Source organism: Vanacampus margaritifer, chromosome 13 (genome assembly GCF_051991255.1).
Source record: "Vanacampus margaritifer isolate UIUO_Vmar chromosome 13, RoL_Vmar_1.0, whole genome shotgun sequence".
Taxonomy (NCBI): Eukaryota; Metazoa; Chordata; class Actinopteri; order Syngnathiformes; family Syngnathidae; genus Vanacampus; species Vanacampus margaritifer.
This window is the reverse complement of record NC_135444.1, coordinates 17,096,906-17,114,708: the sequence shown is the minus strand read 5'-3', so window position 1 is coordinate 17,114,708 and position 17,803 is coordinate 17,096,906. Positions and strand designations below refer to the sequence as shown.

Here is a 17,803-nt window from a genome sequence, read left to right as displayed (position 1 = left end):
AATAGGATACTGCATTTATTTTAAGGGTAACGGAGTCTGAAATGATCTGTGACTTTACTGCGTACTATGAATGCAATCATGGAGAAAAAAAAACATTGGATGGCCGTTTTACCACTATTCATGGCAGGACTTTTCACCCACGAGTAGCGAGTGTATGGCATCTGTAAAGATGAGGTTTACAGTTGAGATTAAAAACAAAAGTTCTGATGTATGCAAAGTGGAGGCATACTCGCCACTACTGTACATGAGGAAATACAGTATTTTTCTCTTCTCCAACCCCGTACACCACCTCTCTATTTGTGGTGTAATTGGAGACTTCAAAAGACCGATGCCCCCTCAGCAGGGGATGTTTACTCCTCTGTATCCTAACTATTATTGAATAGCCAGTGGCTACCAATGGCTTAAAAAGTCCTAGCACTTATTGTGATACATATTCCAACTGTCAGCAATGAAGCCACACTTGGATACCGTACGACATCTAAACCTTTATACTGTAAATGACACAAGACTCAGTTTGTGTCTCACGTACAGCACTGGTAGCCATTAAGACTACATGAGGCCATGTCTAGAAACACAACCTTCCGTCAACCAGCCTGACACAGCCACGGATTTCCACAGTGTGAATGTGTGAGAAATACACACATGCTGACACACACCGGGGACATAAAATGCAATCCGATAGCCATGTTGAAAAACTGATACTTGGCAGACAGTGGGGACACCACATAACTCACTTGGCTGATGTCGTCATGAGTGACTTCGAGGCAAACGTTCTCTGTCACTTAATATTTCATCGACTCCCAGCTTGATATGATTAAGTTTCAAACATGTGAAAGGCAAAGACATTGTAAAGACTGTCTGCAGTCAAGTCTCCTGGTATAGAAGAATGACGAATAGTTCCCAAAGAGCTTTTTAAGACAAGCCAGTCAACCATTTCAATTCCAAGTGGCAGTGAATTTAAAGGCAACATATTACAGTATGCGCCCTGCAATTGGCTGGCAAACACTTCGGTGTGTACCCTGCCTCTCGCCCAAAGTCAGCTGGGATAGGCTTCGGCACACCAAGCGACCCGAATGAGAGTAAGTGGTACAAAGAATGGATGGAGGATGGATAGTATGGGAAAATGACGGTTTAACGGCTTGTATACAAATAGTTGAGTTTCTGGAGTCGTAAACCTTCAGTGTGGGTATCCTGGGAGAACTCAGAATGCGCCGTATGATGCCAGGACAAGAGCGGTGGCATGAAGGAAAAATTGATGGGTGGGTAGTTACATGTGGGTGTTCCAAAGTCTGCTAAAAATCATCTGAACACAAGCCTGAAATTATTACAGTCTGTTTTAGGGGGATTTTTTCTTTCTGCAGGCATCACAACCTCCGGCTGAGATTTGAACTCCAAACCTCGGAAGTCTGAGAGCAACATCAGAAGATCTGCCAAAATTGGCAATCACTCATCCTGTCAAAATGATGAGTCTGGTAGGACCAATATTTATTTATAGACTATAGAAAACCTGGTCCCCCCAAAATAACTTCCAAATTAGAGTAAAACAGCATAATTTAACTATTTCTCAATCTCAACATACCTCCTCGACTCTTTCCTTTCATCTGCCACTTGGGTAACCTCCTTCTGCAGAAGTTTCAGTTCAAAATATCCTCCAACAAGCTTGTACAGGATGAAATTCAGACAGGTTCTCCACGTCAACATCGTTCACTTGCCTACAAACACGGCTTAATACCTCAAATGGAACTTTATTTATGAGAAGAGTGTGCGCAGTAGAATAAGTCACGTTCTTTACTAACCAATCATTTTTTGTGAATTTGTTCTTGAGGATTTTAGAAGCGTTTGAAGCACTCATTCCATGAATATTCCACAAAGATGGAGGCCACTTATGTTGCTACTCAACCACTGGGTGTCAATGTGCTTACCACTCGACCACCATGCCTTTCAGTGAACAAAATTGATTTAAAACAATAAGGTCAAACGAAGGTTAGCTTTCATTACAGACTCTTTTTTTTTTTTTTTTTTTTTTTTAATAAACTCAAGCACTTCAAATTAATCTTGTGGAGGATGGACTAGAGCTGTTGTGTTGACGTTCATGCAAGAGCATCATATAAAAACGTCTTATCTGATATCATGTGAAGAGCAAATACAGACGGGTGGGAGCACTGCAAAGCGTGAAATTTAATTTACAACATCCAAACAAAGAGAGCCTCTCATCTCGTCTTGGACGAGATTCTTTCCCGTGTTCCCATTTTGCAACCTTAATCCAAAAGAAAACGACACTGCACAACGATAAGATACCTTTTAAATCCGTTCTAATTGCACATTTGCAAGCTAGTCCGTGTAAATGGGAACATTTTGGAATTCAACCAACATTTTTGGGGGGAAAATACACCTCAAAAGTCAACCAAAAAAAAAATCTTGTGAGAAACTTAAGACAAGCTGGTCATGTGAGGACGACCGAGCAGGGTCATGATAATCAAAGAACAGGAAATGGGAGTTGTTGCGCATCTTAATTTTTTTTCACAGTGCTTAAAATGTTCCCACATTTTGTTGGAACAGCTTTATCCCTAAATTGATTGTTTTATTTGTTCCCCTCATAATTAATAATAAATTATAAATAATTCCCTATTTTTACACACCCATCCTCTATACAACACCCCGTAATGGTGTTTTTTTCCCTTTTCTCTCAATATATTTATTTTGAATAAAATTAGAAAAAAATACAAGAATAAGAGCTATTAATACTTCACATATATCAATATAATTTCATTTCATTGAAGGCCACTTTACATTAATAAAAGAACAATTATAAAAAATAAATCTAAAATAGAGCAAGTAAGGATCAAGTCAAGAACCAAAATACAAAAAAAAAAGAAGAAAAGATTATGCTCATAAAATACACTTTCTTATAATACTGCTGATACCGGTGTTGTCTCTTTATTACAAGAGTAAGTAGTTTTACTTTATGTTAGGTTTATTATATAATGGCAAACTTTTCTTCTCAGTTTGTATGACAGTTTATAATGTTAAAATGGAATAGAACACATTAATTCACTTACATTATGCGTTATGTGGCAAAGCTCTCCGGTACAAAACTTAGAAAGTGCCAAGTTAAAAGAGTATTACACAACCAGTTATTTAATACTTTCTTACTCGGCCAGGAAACACAATTGAGATGGCAGACAGGCGCGCGCGCACACACACACACACCTGCTTTTTGCATTATATGACCACGAGGAGGACAAGGAAGTGGAAAATAAGATTTTCAATCAAGTGTACTCTTCTCCCTCTTCCTCCTTTGAGCTACATGCAAGCTTCGTCTCTGTAACAGCCCGGCACTCACTTCCAGATTCTGCCAATAAGCGAGGGCTTGTAAACCACACCCGGTGGGTCGATTTAAAGGAGACATATTATGGCACTTTTTTCACAATTTGAAGCAGTTTCAAGTTGTCTGGATCAAAGGTCTCCAAGATCCTTCAAAAGGGTCAAATTACACACACTTTAACAAGCACTTGCAAAATTCTGGTTCAAATCACTTAGGGTAGTGGTTCTGCAAGTTTTTGTTACCATGGCGACCAGTGGCAGAACTAAGGTGTTCGGTTGAAGCGAGCGGGACCGAGCGGAAGCCGTTGGAGAATTTATTCGATATCCATCTTAAGACGCATGTACAGGTATTATGGCAAGCCCTTTTGACATTTAACCGCCCTAGTGAATAAATCACACAACAGCATTCTATCCACATTTGTCATTTCAAATATCTGCAACACCGTTTTGAAAAGGACAAATAATGGTAGTTTTGTTATTCTTGTGCATGGGATCTTTCATTATAGATATCTACTAAATTACATGCAGACATCAGCTATGTGAATTACAGAGTTGTCCAGTTTGAGATATGTACAATTTGATACTGAAGTCTTAAATTCAGTTCAAGATATCTTTAAATAACCTTAATTCAAGACAATCGACACGTCCCTTTTCAGATATCCTAATTTACATTTTGATTAGGCAAACAAACGTTCCTTCTCTCACGATTGTGTTACTAATATCTATCGTTAATGAAAACTGTGACTATTCAAAATGTAATAGAAAGATGTTGTTGCTATCTACAATGCTAATAATCCCAGATAGACCAAATTAACTTTTAGCCATCATGAGCATTTATTCACAGCACACAAGTGGGTTACTGAATAAAAGCTCAATCCATTTTTATTATGATAGCTGTCTTATTATGTATTCATAACTTGTCTCACCTCGGGCTGGATGGCTTGGAATACAGGCGCGTCCATGAGTGTAATCTGGCCCTGGAGGAGATAATTTAAACAAATGTTAGAACATTTCACAATTATAACGATTGCTTTTCAGACCATAAAGATCAGAAGGAGAAACCAGAGTGCCCTCCTCTGGTCGGAAAAAAAAAAGCACGCTCTCACATTGCAGCACTCTTTTAGCAAGGTCAATCTGGCTAAAGCTGGATTTTACACTGCAGGTACAATTACCCAATTAAATGCATTTCATTTGATTTCCATGTACATTTCTAGTGACACATATCACATATGACCGTGCTTACACTAAGGGAAAATGAAACAATATATGAAAAGACACCTGAAGTGCACATAAATAAATCCACTAACGTCAACACTTGCAACTGGAAAAAAACACAGGTATATTAAAAATATTAAAACTTGCATAAAGTTTTGTTAGCCTAGCCCTAGGCAGTCTCTTCCCCCACCGATTTTAATCAGCGTAACCTCTACATTATTTTGCCTTTTTTATTGAACGCCAGTATGCCACACCTCCTAATGTAGCATATATAAAATATACACACATCATAATGAATGGTCTATGCCAGTGGTTCTCAGTTTTATACCAAGTATCACCACGAACAAATTATTAAGACAGAAAAACAGATATAAAAGATTATATGAAAATGCATAGTACTTCAAAATAACGGATCTGTACCTAAATACTTAACTGGCACTGGAATTTTTATTTATTTATTTTTAGTTAAAGCCACTGTACCTATGCCATTTAGTTCAGTGATTCAATGTGTACCACCAGAGGGAGCCAATGCACAAAATTTGGAAAAACACTGGGCTATGTTTTTACTGTACTCAGACTTAAAAAGGTTGTGTTGCAGTGTTTATTTGCATTGTTTGTGCAAAGGTGGGTGTGTATATGTTAGACACATTACACTGCATTCGCATTGGTAGATAGATATCCCATGTTTGGACGTGGCACGTTTCTATATATCCCGATTGTGTCACTTGAACCATGCAGTGTAAATCCAGCCTTCCTTTTTTTTTTTTTTTTTTTTTTAGTTCTCAATACAACATCAGTCATGATTTCACCTTAGCTCAGCACATCAGGGATGTGCTTGCGCTTCAAAAACACATACAGGTTAGACGGGCAACGACAGCCAGAAACACACTTACAGCATATTCTTCCGGTGTGACCTTCAGCACGTCAAAGACAACTGCATCAAAGCTCTTCTTCAGCTCGGAGGAACCCTTGTCACTGAGCGACTCTGAGCTGCTGCTCCTCTGGAACACACACATGCACATAGTTTCATCATAATGGCAGAATTATGGAGAAAGAGGGAATTGGGCGGTGGAAATGGGAGGCATGAAAGGCTTCATTGTGCAAAATGGTAGAAGAATTTTCAGTAAATATATATATCAATCTAAAATTAACTAATAACCAAGCCTCTGGTCTAATTAATTATAAGGGGTAATGTTTTATTAGAGCCCAACAACCACTACTTAATGTACTAGATGACTGTTGTCTTAGTTACTTTAAATTGCATTTCCTGGGCTCTTGAATACATGAAAATTCATTGTGGTTGTGTTTTTTTTCTTTTCTTCATTCAGTGATATAATAATAATAATAATAATAACAATTATGATAATTTCTTGTCATGCTAATTGTGATATGACTAGTCCATAGTTTTTATTATTTTTATTTATTTTTATTTTTTTAGCTCTACTAGTCTACTTGCCACATAAATGTGTTTCTCCCCATATTGTTGAAAGTTGAGAACTGTCTGAAAATGTTATGTCAAACGCCAAATGATTGGTAGGGAAGGTGCCAGGGGGTGTTGGTGATACGCGGCCTCACCTCTGAGACGGTGGCAGCAGTCGTGGCGAGGCTTGATTGGCCATTGGGGAAGTCCATCTTTCCCACAGCATGCAGCTCTAGCGCAGGAGGCCGTCGTTCATCATGCTCCGCTGCAGCAAAAGCCCGCCCTGCCCTGACAAAAAAATAAATAAAATTTTTAAAAAATCACAACACACACACACAGTAATGAATACCATAAAGCAGACAGTGTAGAGCAGCACCACCACCTGGTGGCTACCCTCATTTCCACATCAACAAATCTGAATTCAACCATTGTTTAGTTGACTGACATTGTGGAGAGAGTTGACAAACTGAGATTAGGATTTAAGGAGATCAGTGCACACCATATGGACACTTTCACAGCCGTTTAACTTGAGCAGGTAAGGACAGAACGAGAGGAGCTTAAGGGAGAAGATCTGCACTAAACAGCTTACAGTACAACCGACGTGTCCCAATATGACACCCTTGAAATATATGTTGCAAAATTCGTTGATTTTATCAAATTGGGAAACAAGTTTACACACCTTGGTAGAATTTGTGAACTATTGGAACATTTAAAAATAGCACTGTGAAGACTGAACATCTTACCATCATATTTTGTGTAATGATTGTGCTATTCTGGAATGCCTTATAGTTTGATTTGAAAATAAATGTGCTTTGCCTGATCACTCATGTTTTCCTTGTAAATTTGCCATGGTAGGTTGTTTACCCGCATGAGGAGAATACATCGGGGCTGACAGCTGGTTTAAATGCAAACATAATTTTACGCTGGCTGATCAGTCGACGTGCAACGGCTGCTTACAAACCCCGCGGGCAAACTGACACGCAAAGAGCAATTCCTCGGCTCACCGGTTGAGTGTCAGATGAGCATGGTTCCCGCGGTGAGCCCAGCCTCTCGCTGCGTGTCACTGTCTTCACTTGTCAAGTCGTGTCCCGCAGACGCACGTTGAAACTTGAAAAGAAAGAGAAAGAATAAGTCACTGTTTCTGTGTAAATGTTGCCATGTGATTTATTCAATTTAACAGTTTCTATACACTATGGGATATTGAGCTTTTAGTAAAATTCACTCCTATCAGTAAACAGTGCGGATTCCTAACCCAAAGCGAACTACTGTAGAATTTACTGGCCAGTGGCCACTAGGTGTCTCAGCAATCAAAGAAATCCAACACGTTGGCCTGACATGCACCAGGAGTGAGTTGGTGGGGGTTAAAAGGGGAAGCAGCTGCAGACAAATGCTGCATGCTGGCAGGCCTTTGGACATCAGTTGGGGGTTTAGATTCCCTCATCGCCTTCAGGTTGTTATCAAAGAGGGAGATGAGGGATGGAGGGGGATACAGAGCTCATGAGCAAGACAAACATGGGATTAAGATTTCTAATATTAAACCGCCGCTGACATTCTATAAAATGGTAATACCATAGGAAATGGACTTGTCAATAGATTGTATACAAATGCATGAGTCCCTGCGGTGTCTGACCCACCCATCGTGTATCAATTAAACGTAAATGTTGTCAGTCGCACGGTTCTGAAAATATTTTCCTGAAACACAAAGCAAAACATCAATCAATTTAACTGTATATAAATAAATAAATAAAAAATAATAACACCAAACTAGTTTGGTGATGTGCCCATGCTCCGCATACACACAGTGTAGTGAACAAAGTACTGCATCCATGAGCTAAATTGTTTTTAGTGTCTTTATGGGCACTCAATGTCCGTCCACTCTCTGGGCTCTGCCCCTACAAATAGTCACAGCGCAAGGGCTCGGGCCCTAGTCAACACGGTTACAGAAGCCGGTCTTGCCATTAGGCCAGCTGTATATGGGTGGGGTATCAACTATCAAGTCTCATAGAACTAATTACCGCGAGACAAGAAATAGGGTGTGTAAATATCTTGAGGTATTTTAACAAATTGATAGAGTACCACCACAGTAGTAACACAGGGGAACTGTTGTGAATTAGAATGCTAGGATGAGGGTATCATTGTCAGATACAGATTGGCCAACATCTAATGAAGCTTGTTTGTTGCTCGTCACCAACCATCCCGGACCACTTTGCGTCCGACACATCAGCTCCCACACTAAGCAGACGCCGCCTCCTCCTCCTTCTGAGTCAATCTCAACTTCCAGAGAATATTAAACTATTGGTGACAAACGGTGGAAGGCGTGCCAAGGCTTGTCGAGGAGCTTTTGAGCCAGACTGCTAAATGACAGTCACACACTTGCAGACTGGCTGGAAGTTGTCACACACAGAGCGGGCCTACTCGCGCACGTGATTACTCATTCCATGACCAAGCCTTTGCATTCCTATTGCCCGAAAAATGCACATCTTTTGTCAACAGCTATACGTCTCATTTCCGAAGCAAGGTTGAATTCTTGATTTGATCATCCCAATTTATAATCCGGTTACATTGGATGAATAACACGGGCTACGTTCACACTGCAGGTTGTTAATGGATAAGTTTTGTTGTAAAACATGTGTACTGTTTATACTGTATGTTTATGACCACAAGATTATAACCACTTGCAGTCAACTGAAAACCAATACAAGATTCTGTATCATCGATTGTGCCTTAACAAAATTAACAAAGTAAATGTATGAAAAAAACTAGGTGTAACCGGTAGCTAATGATTACTCTAGCGTTGTTTTATGGTATTATTATTCTAAGGTAGCTATAAAAGTATGTCAATAAACCCCAGATGGATTTCACACAGCCCTTAATCCCATTTACTCCTATGCATATTTTATGTGTCCCAAGTCCAAGCACACAAACATGAGATTAAGGCATTGTGAAAGGTCACAGAGTGCGAGAGGGAATGGGCTTGGTCGTCACTGTAGGCGTCATTCACATCTCCAGGCCCCTGCGAGCGTCACCTATCAATTTGCCTGCGACTGCATGGCGGTGTATCCGTAAAATGTCACTCACGCTGGCCATTTTGTCGCAGTGTTAAATGGAACGCGCCGTAGGAAACTACACTCTTCCTACTGATGCATATCAATCAACTGTAAACTTGGCCCCAACCTGAAATTCAAAACCCAAACCTCATAACTATGAGGCAGATTTACTAACATGTCTAGATAGGTCTCCATCTTATCCGCACCCTGAGGATCGATGCTATAGAAGATAAATGGACATACAGACGTTACAACTAAGAACCAGTCAAAGCTTCAGAAAAGGATAAGAAAAGCCTTCTAATGTTGCAACACACATCCTTCATTGGGTGTGTGTGTGTAAAGTAAACCTGCTACGCAATACGCATGCATGCACTCATTGTTCAGTCTCGCCGCAGCGGGACGTGATGCGTCCGAGAAGCGCGTAGCCGATGATGCGTCAAAGTCGGGCGGGTAAAAAAGTGGGTCAGTGTGTTGCGGAGAGCATGTGACAGTCCGTTAAAAGCTTTGCCCTCCTCTTCTTTTGCTTCCCGAGCACGGTGCCGCCTGTGACGTCGCTGATTACTACCTCCAGCGGGGTTTCTTTGTTTAACAACAGAGCCTCTTTATCAGCCGTGCTTCATTAACGGCAGTCCTCCTGAAAAGAGCGCTATTGATCTAAGTCGGCAGGCCGGGTCACCAACATTTATGAAACGGAGCTACTTCTTGAGTATGGATTAATGCAAAGGGATACCATTTGGATGCAGAATTTTGAAAAAAAAAACACATTTGTTTAAATAAACGTTATATGACATGATATGAGACACTGATCGTGCTTACGATTTCTCGCAATAATTAAACAGATGAATGTCGCATGCAACACTATTTCTAAAAACCTCTGCCATCAATTCACACCTATGGGCAATTTTGTCAATAATAGAGGCAGGCCGAAAGGACACATTTGCTAACATTTTAATTCAACATTTTACTTCTAGAGTGGGTCCTCCGTTTATGACGGAGTTCCATTCCTATGGCGGTTTTGTAATTTGAATTTGTCGTCAACGTGCCATAGCTTATCACCAACCGAGGCTGACTTAGTAGTAAAGTCAGAATTACCACAAATATGTTTGCCAAAAATAGAAAAGCATTACGCTAACTGAGAGTGCCGTATTCTTGCGCAGGCCGGAAAAGTAGTTTATCCAGCATGTTGGTCAAATTCTGCTGGTTCTAAATCCGTATTCTGGCAGCCGCTTGCACCGTGGGGTGTGATTATGCTTTTTTTAGACGTGAGTCTCCCCCTCTTCCTCCTCCTGCCTCCGTTTCTTACAGATCTCTGCGTTTGATAATTAGAACCTTAGCAAAACGGTTGAGGCCTGCCTCGGTCATTGGAGGACGTGCCAAGAGTAAATGCTCGAGGGGCTAGATTAAAGAATGAACCGGAGCAGGCTTTGCCTGGCCCTTGTTCAATGGTGATGCGAAATTTTGTGGCAAAAATAAAACAAGTCGAGTACGTCCTAAAGTTCAAGCAGGTCGATACAACTCATTACTTGAGTTAACCAAGTCATAAAATCTCGTTCAGTCACAACATATCCCATTTAAATTGGCGACTCGACTCTCCTCCGAGCGCTGCTTCACCGTAAATAACACATGCCGACACTGTGCCAATCTTGTAAGAGGTGGCATGTGGTCGGGCGGTGCTGTGTGATTTGTTGCCTGGGCAGGCGGGCAGCGTGCCCAAGTTCAAGTCCACTTGCGCCCGATGAGAGCAACGCTGACAGATGAATGGGGGAAAGGGGGAAAGGACGAGGCGGGAGGAGGGGAAGGAAACAGTGGAAGTGCACGGACTGTTAACAAGGAAAGGGCAGCGGAACAATGCGGGGCTGCAAATCGGTCAGAGGAAACAAGATAGCATCTCAATGTCTTCCTCGATGAGTCTCCAAGGATTGGCTAATGTCAACACTGCTGCACTAGTACAAATAAAGAGCTTTGTTTACAAAAGATAATTTGAATGGCACTCAGTAGAGACCTCCGCCAAGGCAGAACAAGCCTAAATGTGGCCGCTCGGCTTGTCAAACAAAGCGGAATGCCCTGTTGCACAGTGGCTACTAATAATTGCCACACACTGCAGGCCCCCCCCCCACAGTCCAAACTGGTCCCAAACGTACATGGACTTAGGGCTTTCTCAAAAATGCATTTTCAGAAATGGGCAGCTCAAAAAACATTTATTTTGTTGTTTAATTTCACACTTGATGTGTGGGCAGTTAATTCAAAGAACCAAGTATTTATATACAATCAATAAAAAAGTCAATTTTACAAACTGTCCTCTTTAAGAACAGTTTGATGCAGTACAGTTCTACAGCACACCAAACTACAATCGTATCTAACAAGACTATTGTGATGCAGCTCTTGTATTGGACCTAATTAGAGGTTCAGTGACTTTATAAAGTGCATACAGCTGGTTGCTTAAAAAGGAACAAAAATCTGTGGACGTTTCTCATATCGAGGAAGCCGACTGGAGGTGTTTATTCTTGCACCATCCCAGTTATTGGAACCCGAGACGGACGCTCGGCTTTTCCCAGGACGAGGTCCTGGGTGGGCCCTCGGGGCTCTTGTGTAAGACACAGATTTAAAAGCGGCACGGCGTGTTTCAACCTGACAGACCTTATAATTATGTTCAGGGTTCAACAAACAAACAAAGGCATCAGATAGGACAAAGCCTTCTTTTCAGAGCCTTGCTATTGCTAATTAAAGCCAAAGATGGACACTTGACAAACACCCAAAACAAACACCTATCGATGGTGTCGGGTGGAATCCTAATAGTTCCCATTGTTTTTTTTGCTTTTGTCTATAAACATCCTTTGAACTCCGGTTTCGTATAAATTTTAGTCATTCAGGGCACAGATATTCTCCAATATTTAACAGTCAAACCTGCAGGGTGTCTTGCAGTGAGGAGCTGGCCTCATTTAAGGCGGCCTACTCAGCTCAATTCCTTCAATAAATAATGCACAAGTCAAAAACTGCCTGTTTGGTTGCAATGCTACTGCAGGGTTCATACCGTCAGTCTCAATCTTGAGCATTTCAACAAGAACAGCTTGGAATATGTGTAATGCGGTTTGATGTATAACTCAATCAATTGCAATAATAGCATATTGCAGTATTGGTACGGCTTGGGGACTAAGAACCCAACTGTATTGTAGAAAGGTCCGTGGAAAAGAACTTGTGCTGTGGACACTTTTGAAATGAATTTCTTCCCTGAAGGTTATTTTGATCTCAGATCACTTTGAAGCTGCTTAATAGAGCAATACAGAGATCACAAGCCTCCTGAATCTGCACGGCCACACGCGTGCACAGTACAACATGCATGACTTCCTCTAACATGGCATCGCCCCGTCTCTAGGCTCCAATAAAACACACTATTACAACTTGCAACACAAAGGGCTGCCACACCACTGCTGGGAGTGCGCAGCCTTGTCACGAGCAAGAGACCAACCAGGGTCTTTTAATATTTAAAAATAAATACAAATCTCAAATAAAATACAATAAAAAATAAAATAGTAAGGTTTCTTGAATATAAAAAAAATTATATCAGTTAAGATGGGGAAAATCAGTTTCTGTTTACCCCCATTATTTTGCACAGACTAATCGGGAAATATATACTATATAGTATCAACTGTATTATCCTTATAACCTCCAACTTCGAGTCCATATTTAACACAAAACTCATGGCACTTTGACCTACAAGTTTTTATTTGACTTCCTGCAGCTGGTTGAACTCCAGACTGCACCACTTGCAGGACATTTGACTTCACAGAGATGTGGCAATGATCTAAAAAGGAAGTAAAACTACAATCTAGGTCTTACCGAGACGCACAGTCGCGAGCGAAAAAGAGGAAGACAAGACGATGAGAAGAAGATCATTCTCCTAATGTGGACGTGTTTGTGAGTGTTCCTGAGCGTCTGAGGGGAGATCCTTTCTTGTCCCATCAGATAGCAGCTAAGAAAGGTTGATTTCGTTGTGCGTCTGTCGTGTGCGAGTGCGTGTTTGTCTGTGAGGTGTACGTCTGTGTGTGTGTTCGTGCATGTCTGCGCGCGTGGACGAAATGGAAGAGGCGCAACAGCTGAGACTTGCGGGGAAGCAGCTGTATCGCTTGTACTTCTTCGAGCCCCCCAAAATGAGCCCCTTGCCAACCCCTCCTTTCCCACCGAGCAGCTCAGCAAGGGGCAACACACACTCAAATACACACACACAAAAACACAATCCTACACACAGACACACACACAGGAGACACCGTTGTTCTGCACAAGACACACTGTTCTGGCCACGCACACACGCGCACTAAAATAGGATAGACATTGCGCCTCATTCACTAATTGTGGCCGTGCACCAAACATGCGCACAAATCTGTTCACCGTATAAAACAATTACACATAGCTTCCAGACTATTATCTTTCTTCCTGTAAACTTAACTCATTTGCTCCCAAAACATTAAAACATTCTATTTTAAATATTGCCATAATCCCAAAAACCCATTTATGTTTTTTTTAATGTTTTTTTTTTAATGCTAGAGCATACAGAAGTCTTTGATGCAGCCTCTGACCTGAAGAGGACGCTTAACAATGGTCATTATAACAAAAAACAGCCAGCAGGTAGCAGTATAAGTAGAGTATAAGAGATCAACCAGAGCCATGTTGCAACAAGCTCTTTTGCCCAGTGTTTTCAACAGGTTTGTGACTAATGATTAAACTTAGCTATATTCTAACGTTAATTGCTGTAAAACGGTTGGAAACAGATACAAATATACTTATTTTTCCTGATGAAAGAAGAGACTCTAATCTTTCTTTTGGTATGTTCCATGTTTTTATAGCAATAGAACACAATATTCTGTGGGCCTTGCAAAATCAGTCAAAATCCAGTAAAATAGCCGGGAGCGAAGGAAGGGGCTTGCTTCAGTAAATATGGCTGGGGGTGAATGAGTTCATTACGGTGACAGTGTTTGTGGTGCAATGTCTTGCCAAGTTGCCACCAACAAAAGCGCTTGATCACATCCTGAAAACGAACACTCAGCGATTTCTACACACCCTGCAGATGTTTAGTTTGTCTGGGGTTCCTCATTAACAACCTTGCTTGGCTGAGCTCACATGGCCAAGTAAGTGTCAAAAATATTATTTTTTAAAAATGTGCACTGATGTGTCAAATTCAAATAAAAGGCAGGGACGTATTGAAGTAGCACTACTGGTGAGATAAAGAAGTTTGTCTGTCACCGGGCCGCGTTTTAGCTGCTGTATAAACAAAACAAAAAGACAACCGTGGTGTTTTCTGTTTAACGCCAACTTATAAGCAGGTGGCAGCTGTGTTTGTCAATTAACTGAGGTCACAGTGCCAGACTAAAGAGGAAAGGGTGAAAAGACAACCGTTAGGCATTTGAAATCGGAACGGGCCCCTTGGATCTGCAGCGCCGATCCCGCCTTAAGCGTATTGTAAGCATGCAAGTACAAGCGTCCGCTCACATGTAAAAGCACAAACGTTTGCCAAAACTAGTAAAACGGTTTGTTTTAGTCACACACAGCTAAATGGAGTCTTTGGATGACATGGAGATTTATCTAATGTAAATGATCTGGAAAAGCACAATTGGAAGAAGACAAGGATGGAGTGCGGGATAAAAGCTTGGCTGGGTGAAGCGTCGTCGTCGTCTTGACAGTTTACTTAAGCCAAACGGGAATAAAAGAGGCCCCAGACATTGCTTTAAAATGATGTTTGTCTCCATCGGATCTATCCTCTTTAGTGGAAGCCAAGTCGCAAGTTTCCATTCCCATTCCTGCGCTCTCGCTTTAGCTCGCCAAGCTGGGACACTCGGGATTTCAGATAGTTGAAGCTGCGCGTTACGAGCGCCTGATACCGCATACAGCGTGCGCAGGAAGTTGGCGGGAGCGGCGCTTGTCGGGACGGGGGGTGGGGCTTCACTTATGAACGTGAGCTTGAGATTTGACTTCCCAGACTAGGGAGGGAAACGTATGTCGACAATATTCAAGCTTTCGTGTGACTTGTCCGCAAAAGGAGCTCATCCAGTGGTTAGGGGCAGATCTGGCCCTGACCTAACATCTGGAAAACTGTATGGATTTGTTGCTTTTTAGTGTGTGTGTAAAAGGTTCACTAATGGAGTACAAGCACTTGTTAAATGTAGTGTATTTCTCTTGCTACCTCTAAAAACGGCCACACACGTTACACTCAATACAGGAGTAACAATCAACATTTGAAACCGTTCGGCTACGACATCCCCCCACCCACCAACACTTTACCAGTAATCAATTTCATCTCCAGCCCAAACACAATCCACACTGACATGCGGAGCACCTATAAAACTTCCGCCTCTCTCATTCCAGATACGCCGCATGGCCTGTCAGCTCAAAAGGTGTCAAGTGGAATGGAACGCTCACAGCTGACATTCCGCGTGCCGTAAAAGGCTTACAGGGCCCCGAGCCCTCAACTCACCTTTCACCTGATGACCAGGACACCAAGAACCTGACCAACCAAATGGAAGGATGATTTGCCTTAGCTTTGAGATTTTTAGATAGTGTAACGTACCCGACCTGTAATGTCAGTTTTCTGTATGGAACAGGACTACAAACATTTGGAACAGGACACCGTTTGTGTTTTTACAGCAGAATTATTCACAGTTTAAACTGTTAGACTTGTCCGCACAAACTACAAAAAGACATATGTTGCAAAAAAAAAAAGAACATATTTAAGACTTGGTATTTGATTGAACATTTTTTATTTAATTGTAACTCAGTTCATTTGAGAATTTTTCATTCAATGGAGAAGTCGGTGCCAACAGTTTCAGGTTTCATTTTAAAATGACACTACATGTGTTCCTGTTTACATATAAGAAAATATTCACACTTTGTTAGTAACAGTGTCCCGAAAGCCTAGACAACATTTAATTTTCAACATTTCAATCAATGGGAATCTTATCAAGTGAGTAACATCTTCAAAATGACTTTAAAGTTGTTAAATTCGCTGCAAAGGTGGAACTTGATGCAATTCCTAAATTTTCACATAATTGCACGTGTGTCAAAATATAGCACATTACAAAACTGTGAATGTTTGCAAATCTTTCATTCATCGGAGTATATACGCTGCTAGAAATTTGCAGCTTGTGTTATTTAAATCGTATTAAATGTGTTCCTGTTTACACAGAGCACTTTCACGTTCTGCATTTTGTTCCCTTACTGCAACCAGTGTGAACTGAACTGAGAACCAAAAAATAAATATTTTTGCTGTACCCTCCCTTGCACCCCTTCAACCCATTCTAAATCACCTGCGAAATTATTCTGCTTCGTGTCGCCAAGTTACTTTACAAACATGGCCTGGGAAAAAAATGAGTGGGAGAGGGAAAAGGAACAAGACAAGTGTGCTGCGCCTCATGTGCAACCTACTCAACTAATAAAAAATGGCTTCAGCAGGCACCGCGTGAAAAATGCACTGACACAGCTCGTCTTTTAATGCTAGCAAAAAGATAGATGGTGAAACTCGGTGCCAGCCTCTGAGACTCGCCTCAAGAGAAAGCTAGAGCGTGCATGCATTACATCGGACCTCCTTCTCACACATACGCAAAATAAAAACAAATCTAAGCATCTACGACACCCGCTTCGAGCGACGGCCAGCAACACCTCACGTCAGCAAGGCACGCCGACTTAATAGAAATAATGACACGGATACGCCGTGTGACTTTGCACCTCCGTTTATGCAGAACCAACGTGCCAGATGAATGTTGAACGTTACCCTGGCAACAGGGCAGACACATTTTAAGTCGGGATGGGGCGGGGGCGCCAGGGAGGTCATAATATGGATATGGAACCAAAAAAGCCTTTAGGATGGGACATGGATGGCGTCCTGGGGGATGCTCAGGGCAATCTCTGAGAGAAGATTTCTGGTCAACATTTTTAATCCAGCAATAACATTTTCTGGTACACTTTGGGGGAAAATCTGGTACACTCTGAGGACATTATTTTTTCATCGAAAAGAATTTTCAGGCCCATTTTAGGAATATTCTGATACATTTTTAGGACTATTCCAATCCAATAAGAGGAACATTCTTGTCCACTTTTTGATACCTTTTTATGTTGTTCAGTGTATTGAATGACAATTAAGCAAGAGTTTGTTTAAGACTTAGAGTTTAACGACATTCTAGTCCACCTTGAGGAAATTATTCTGCTTCGTTTCCAAGTCATTGTGGTCCACTCGGGACAAAAGTCAACAAGAATGTTCTCTAGGTGAACCAGAATGTCACATTTGGGGCCACTGGTCCACTTTGGTGATGTTCTGGTCCACAACGGGGAACATTCTAGTCTACTGATGAATGTAATAGTCTGATGAGGGCATTCTGGTTCATTGAGGACATTATGGTCCAATCTGAGGGACATTCTTGTGCACCTTGAAGTCATTTGTCACTATTGTTAGGTAATTCTGGTCCATTTAGTGGACAAAAGTAAACCAGGATGTTCTCAAAGTGGACCTGTTTGTCCAAAGCCGGCCCTAAAAAATTTAGCAGAATGTCACATTTTCTTCACTACTGAGGACATTCTGGCACACTTTGGAAATACTCCACAATGTTCTTGTAGGATACCATAGATGAGCCGCCATGGGGAGTACTGATAAAGTTGAGAAAGCGCAAGGGTTGAAATTTTTGTGTTTGATCCTTTCTCTTATATACACATGGCTCTGGTTCCGAGTTTCATTTCACACTCACACAAACTCCCACAGATGTAATCTCCTACTAATCACATTTGCAGGCCTTGGGCTGAGCAGTTACACGACAGC

The 17,803-nt window shown here is 41.4% G+C and overlaps 1 protein-coding gene across 3 annotated transcripts in view; it reads right to left on the bottom strand.

Moving 5' to 3' along the window:
• ralgps2 (Ral GEF with PH domain and SH3 binding motif 2) overlaps positions 1-17,803 on the bottom strand; it is a 54,693-nt gene that overhangs the window by 34,092 nt on the left and 2,798 nt on the right. For 2 of the 3 annotated variants that reach the window (XM_077584720.1, XM_077584722.1), the window contains exons 2-5: positions 6,964-7,066; positions 6,115-6,247; positions 5,433-5,540; positions 4,251-4,301 (exon numbers count right to left, since the gene is read on the bottom strand). In XM_077584720.1, the coding sequence (XP_077440846.1) occupies positions 4,251-4,301; positions 5,433-5,540; positions 6,115-6,171 (216 nt within the window). In that variant the 5' untranslated portion in view covers positions 6,172-6,247; positions 6,964-7,066. The remainder of the gene's footprint in view (positions 1-4,250; positions 4,302-5,432; positions 5,541-6,114; positions 6,248-6,963; positions 7,067-17,803) is intronic. The other variant, XM_077584721.1, reaches the window with a different exon arrangement.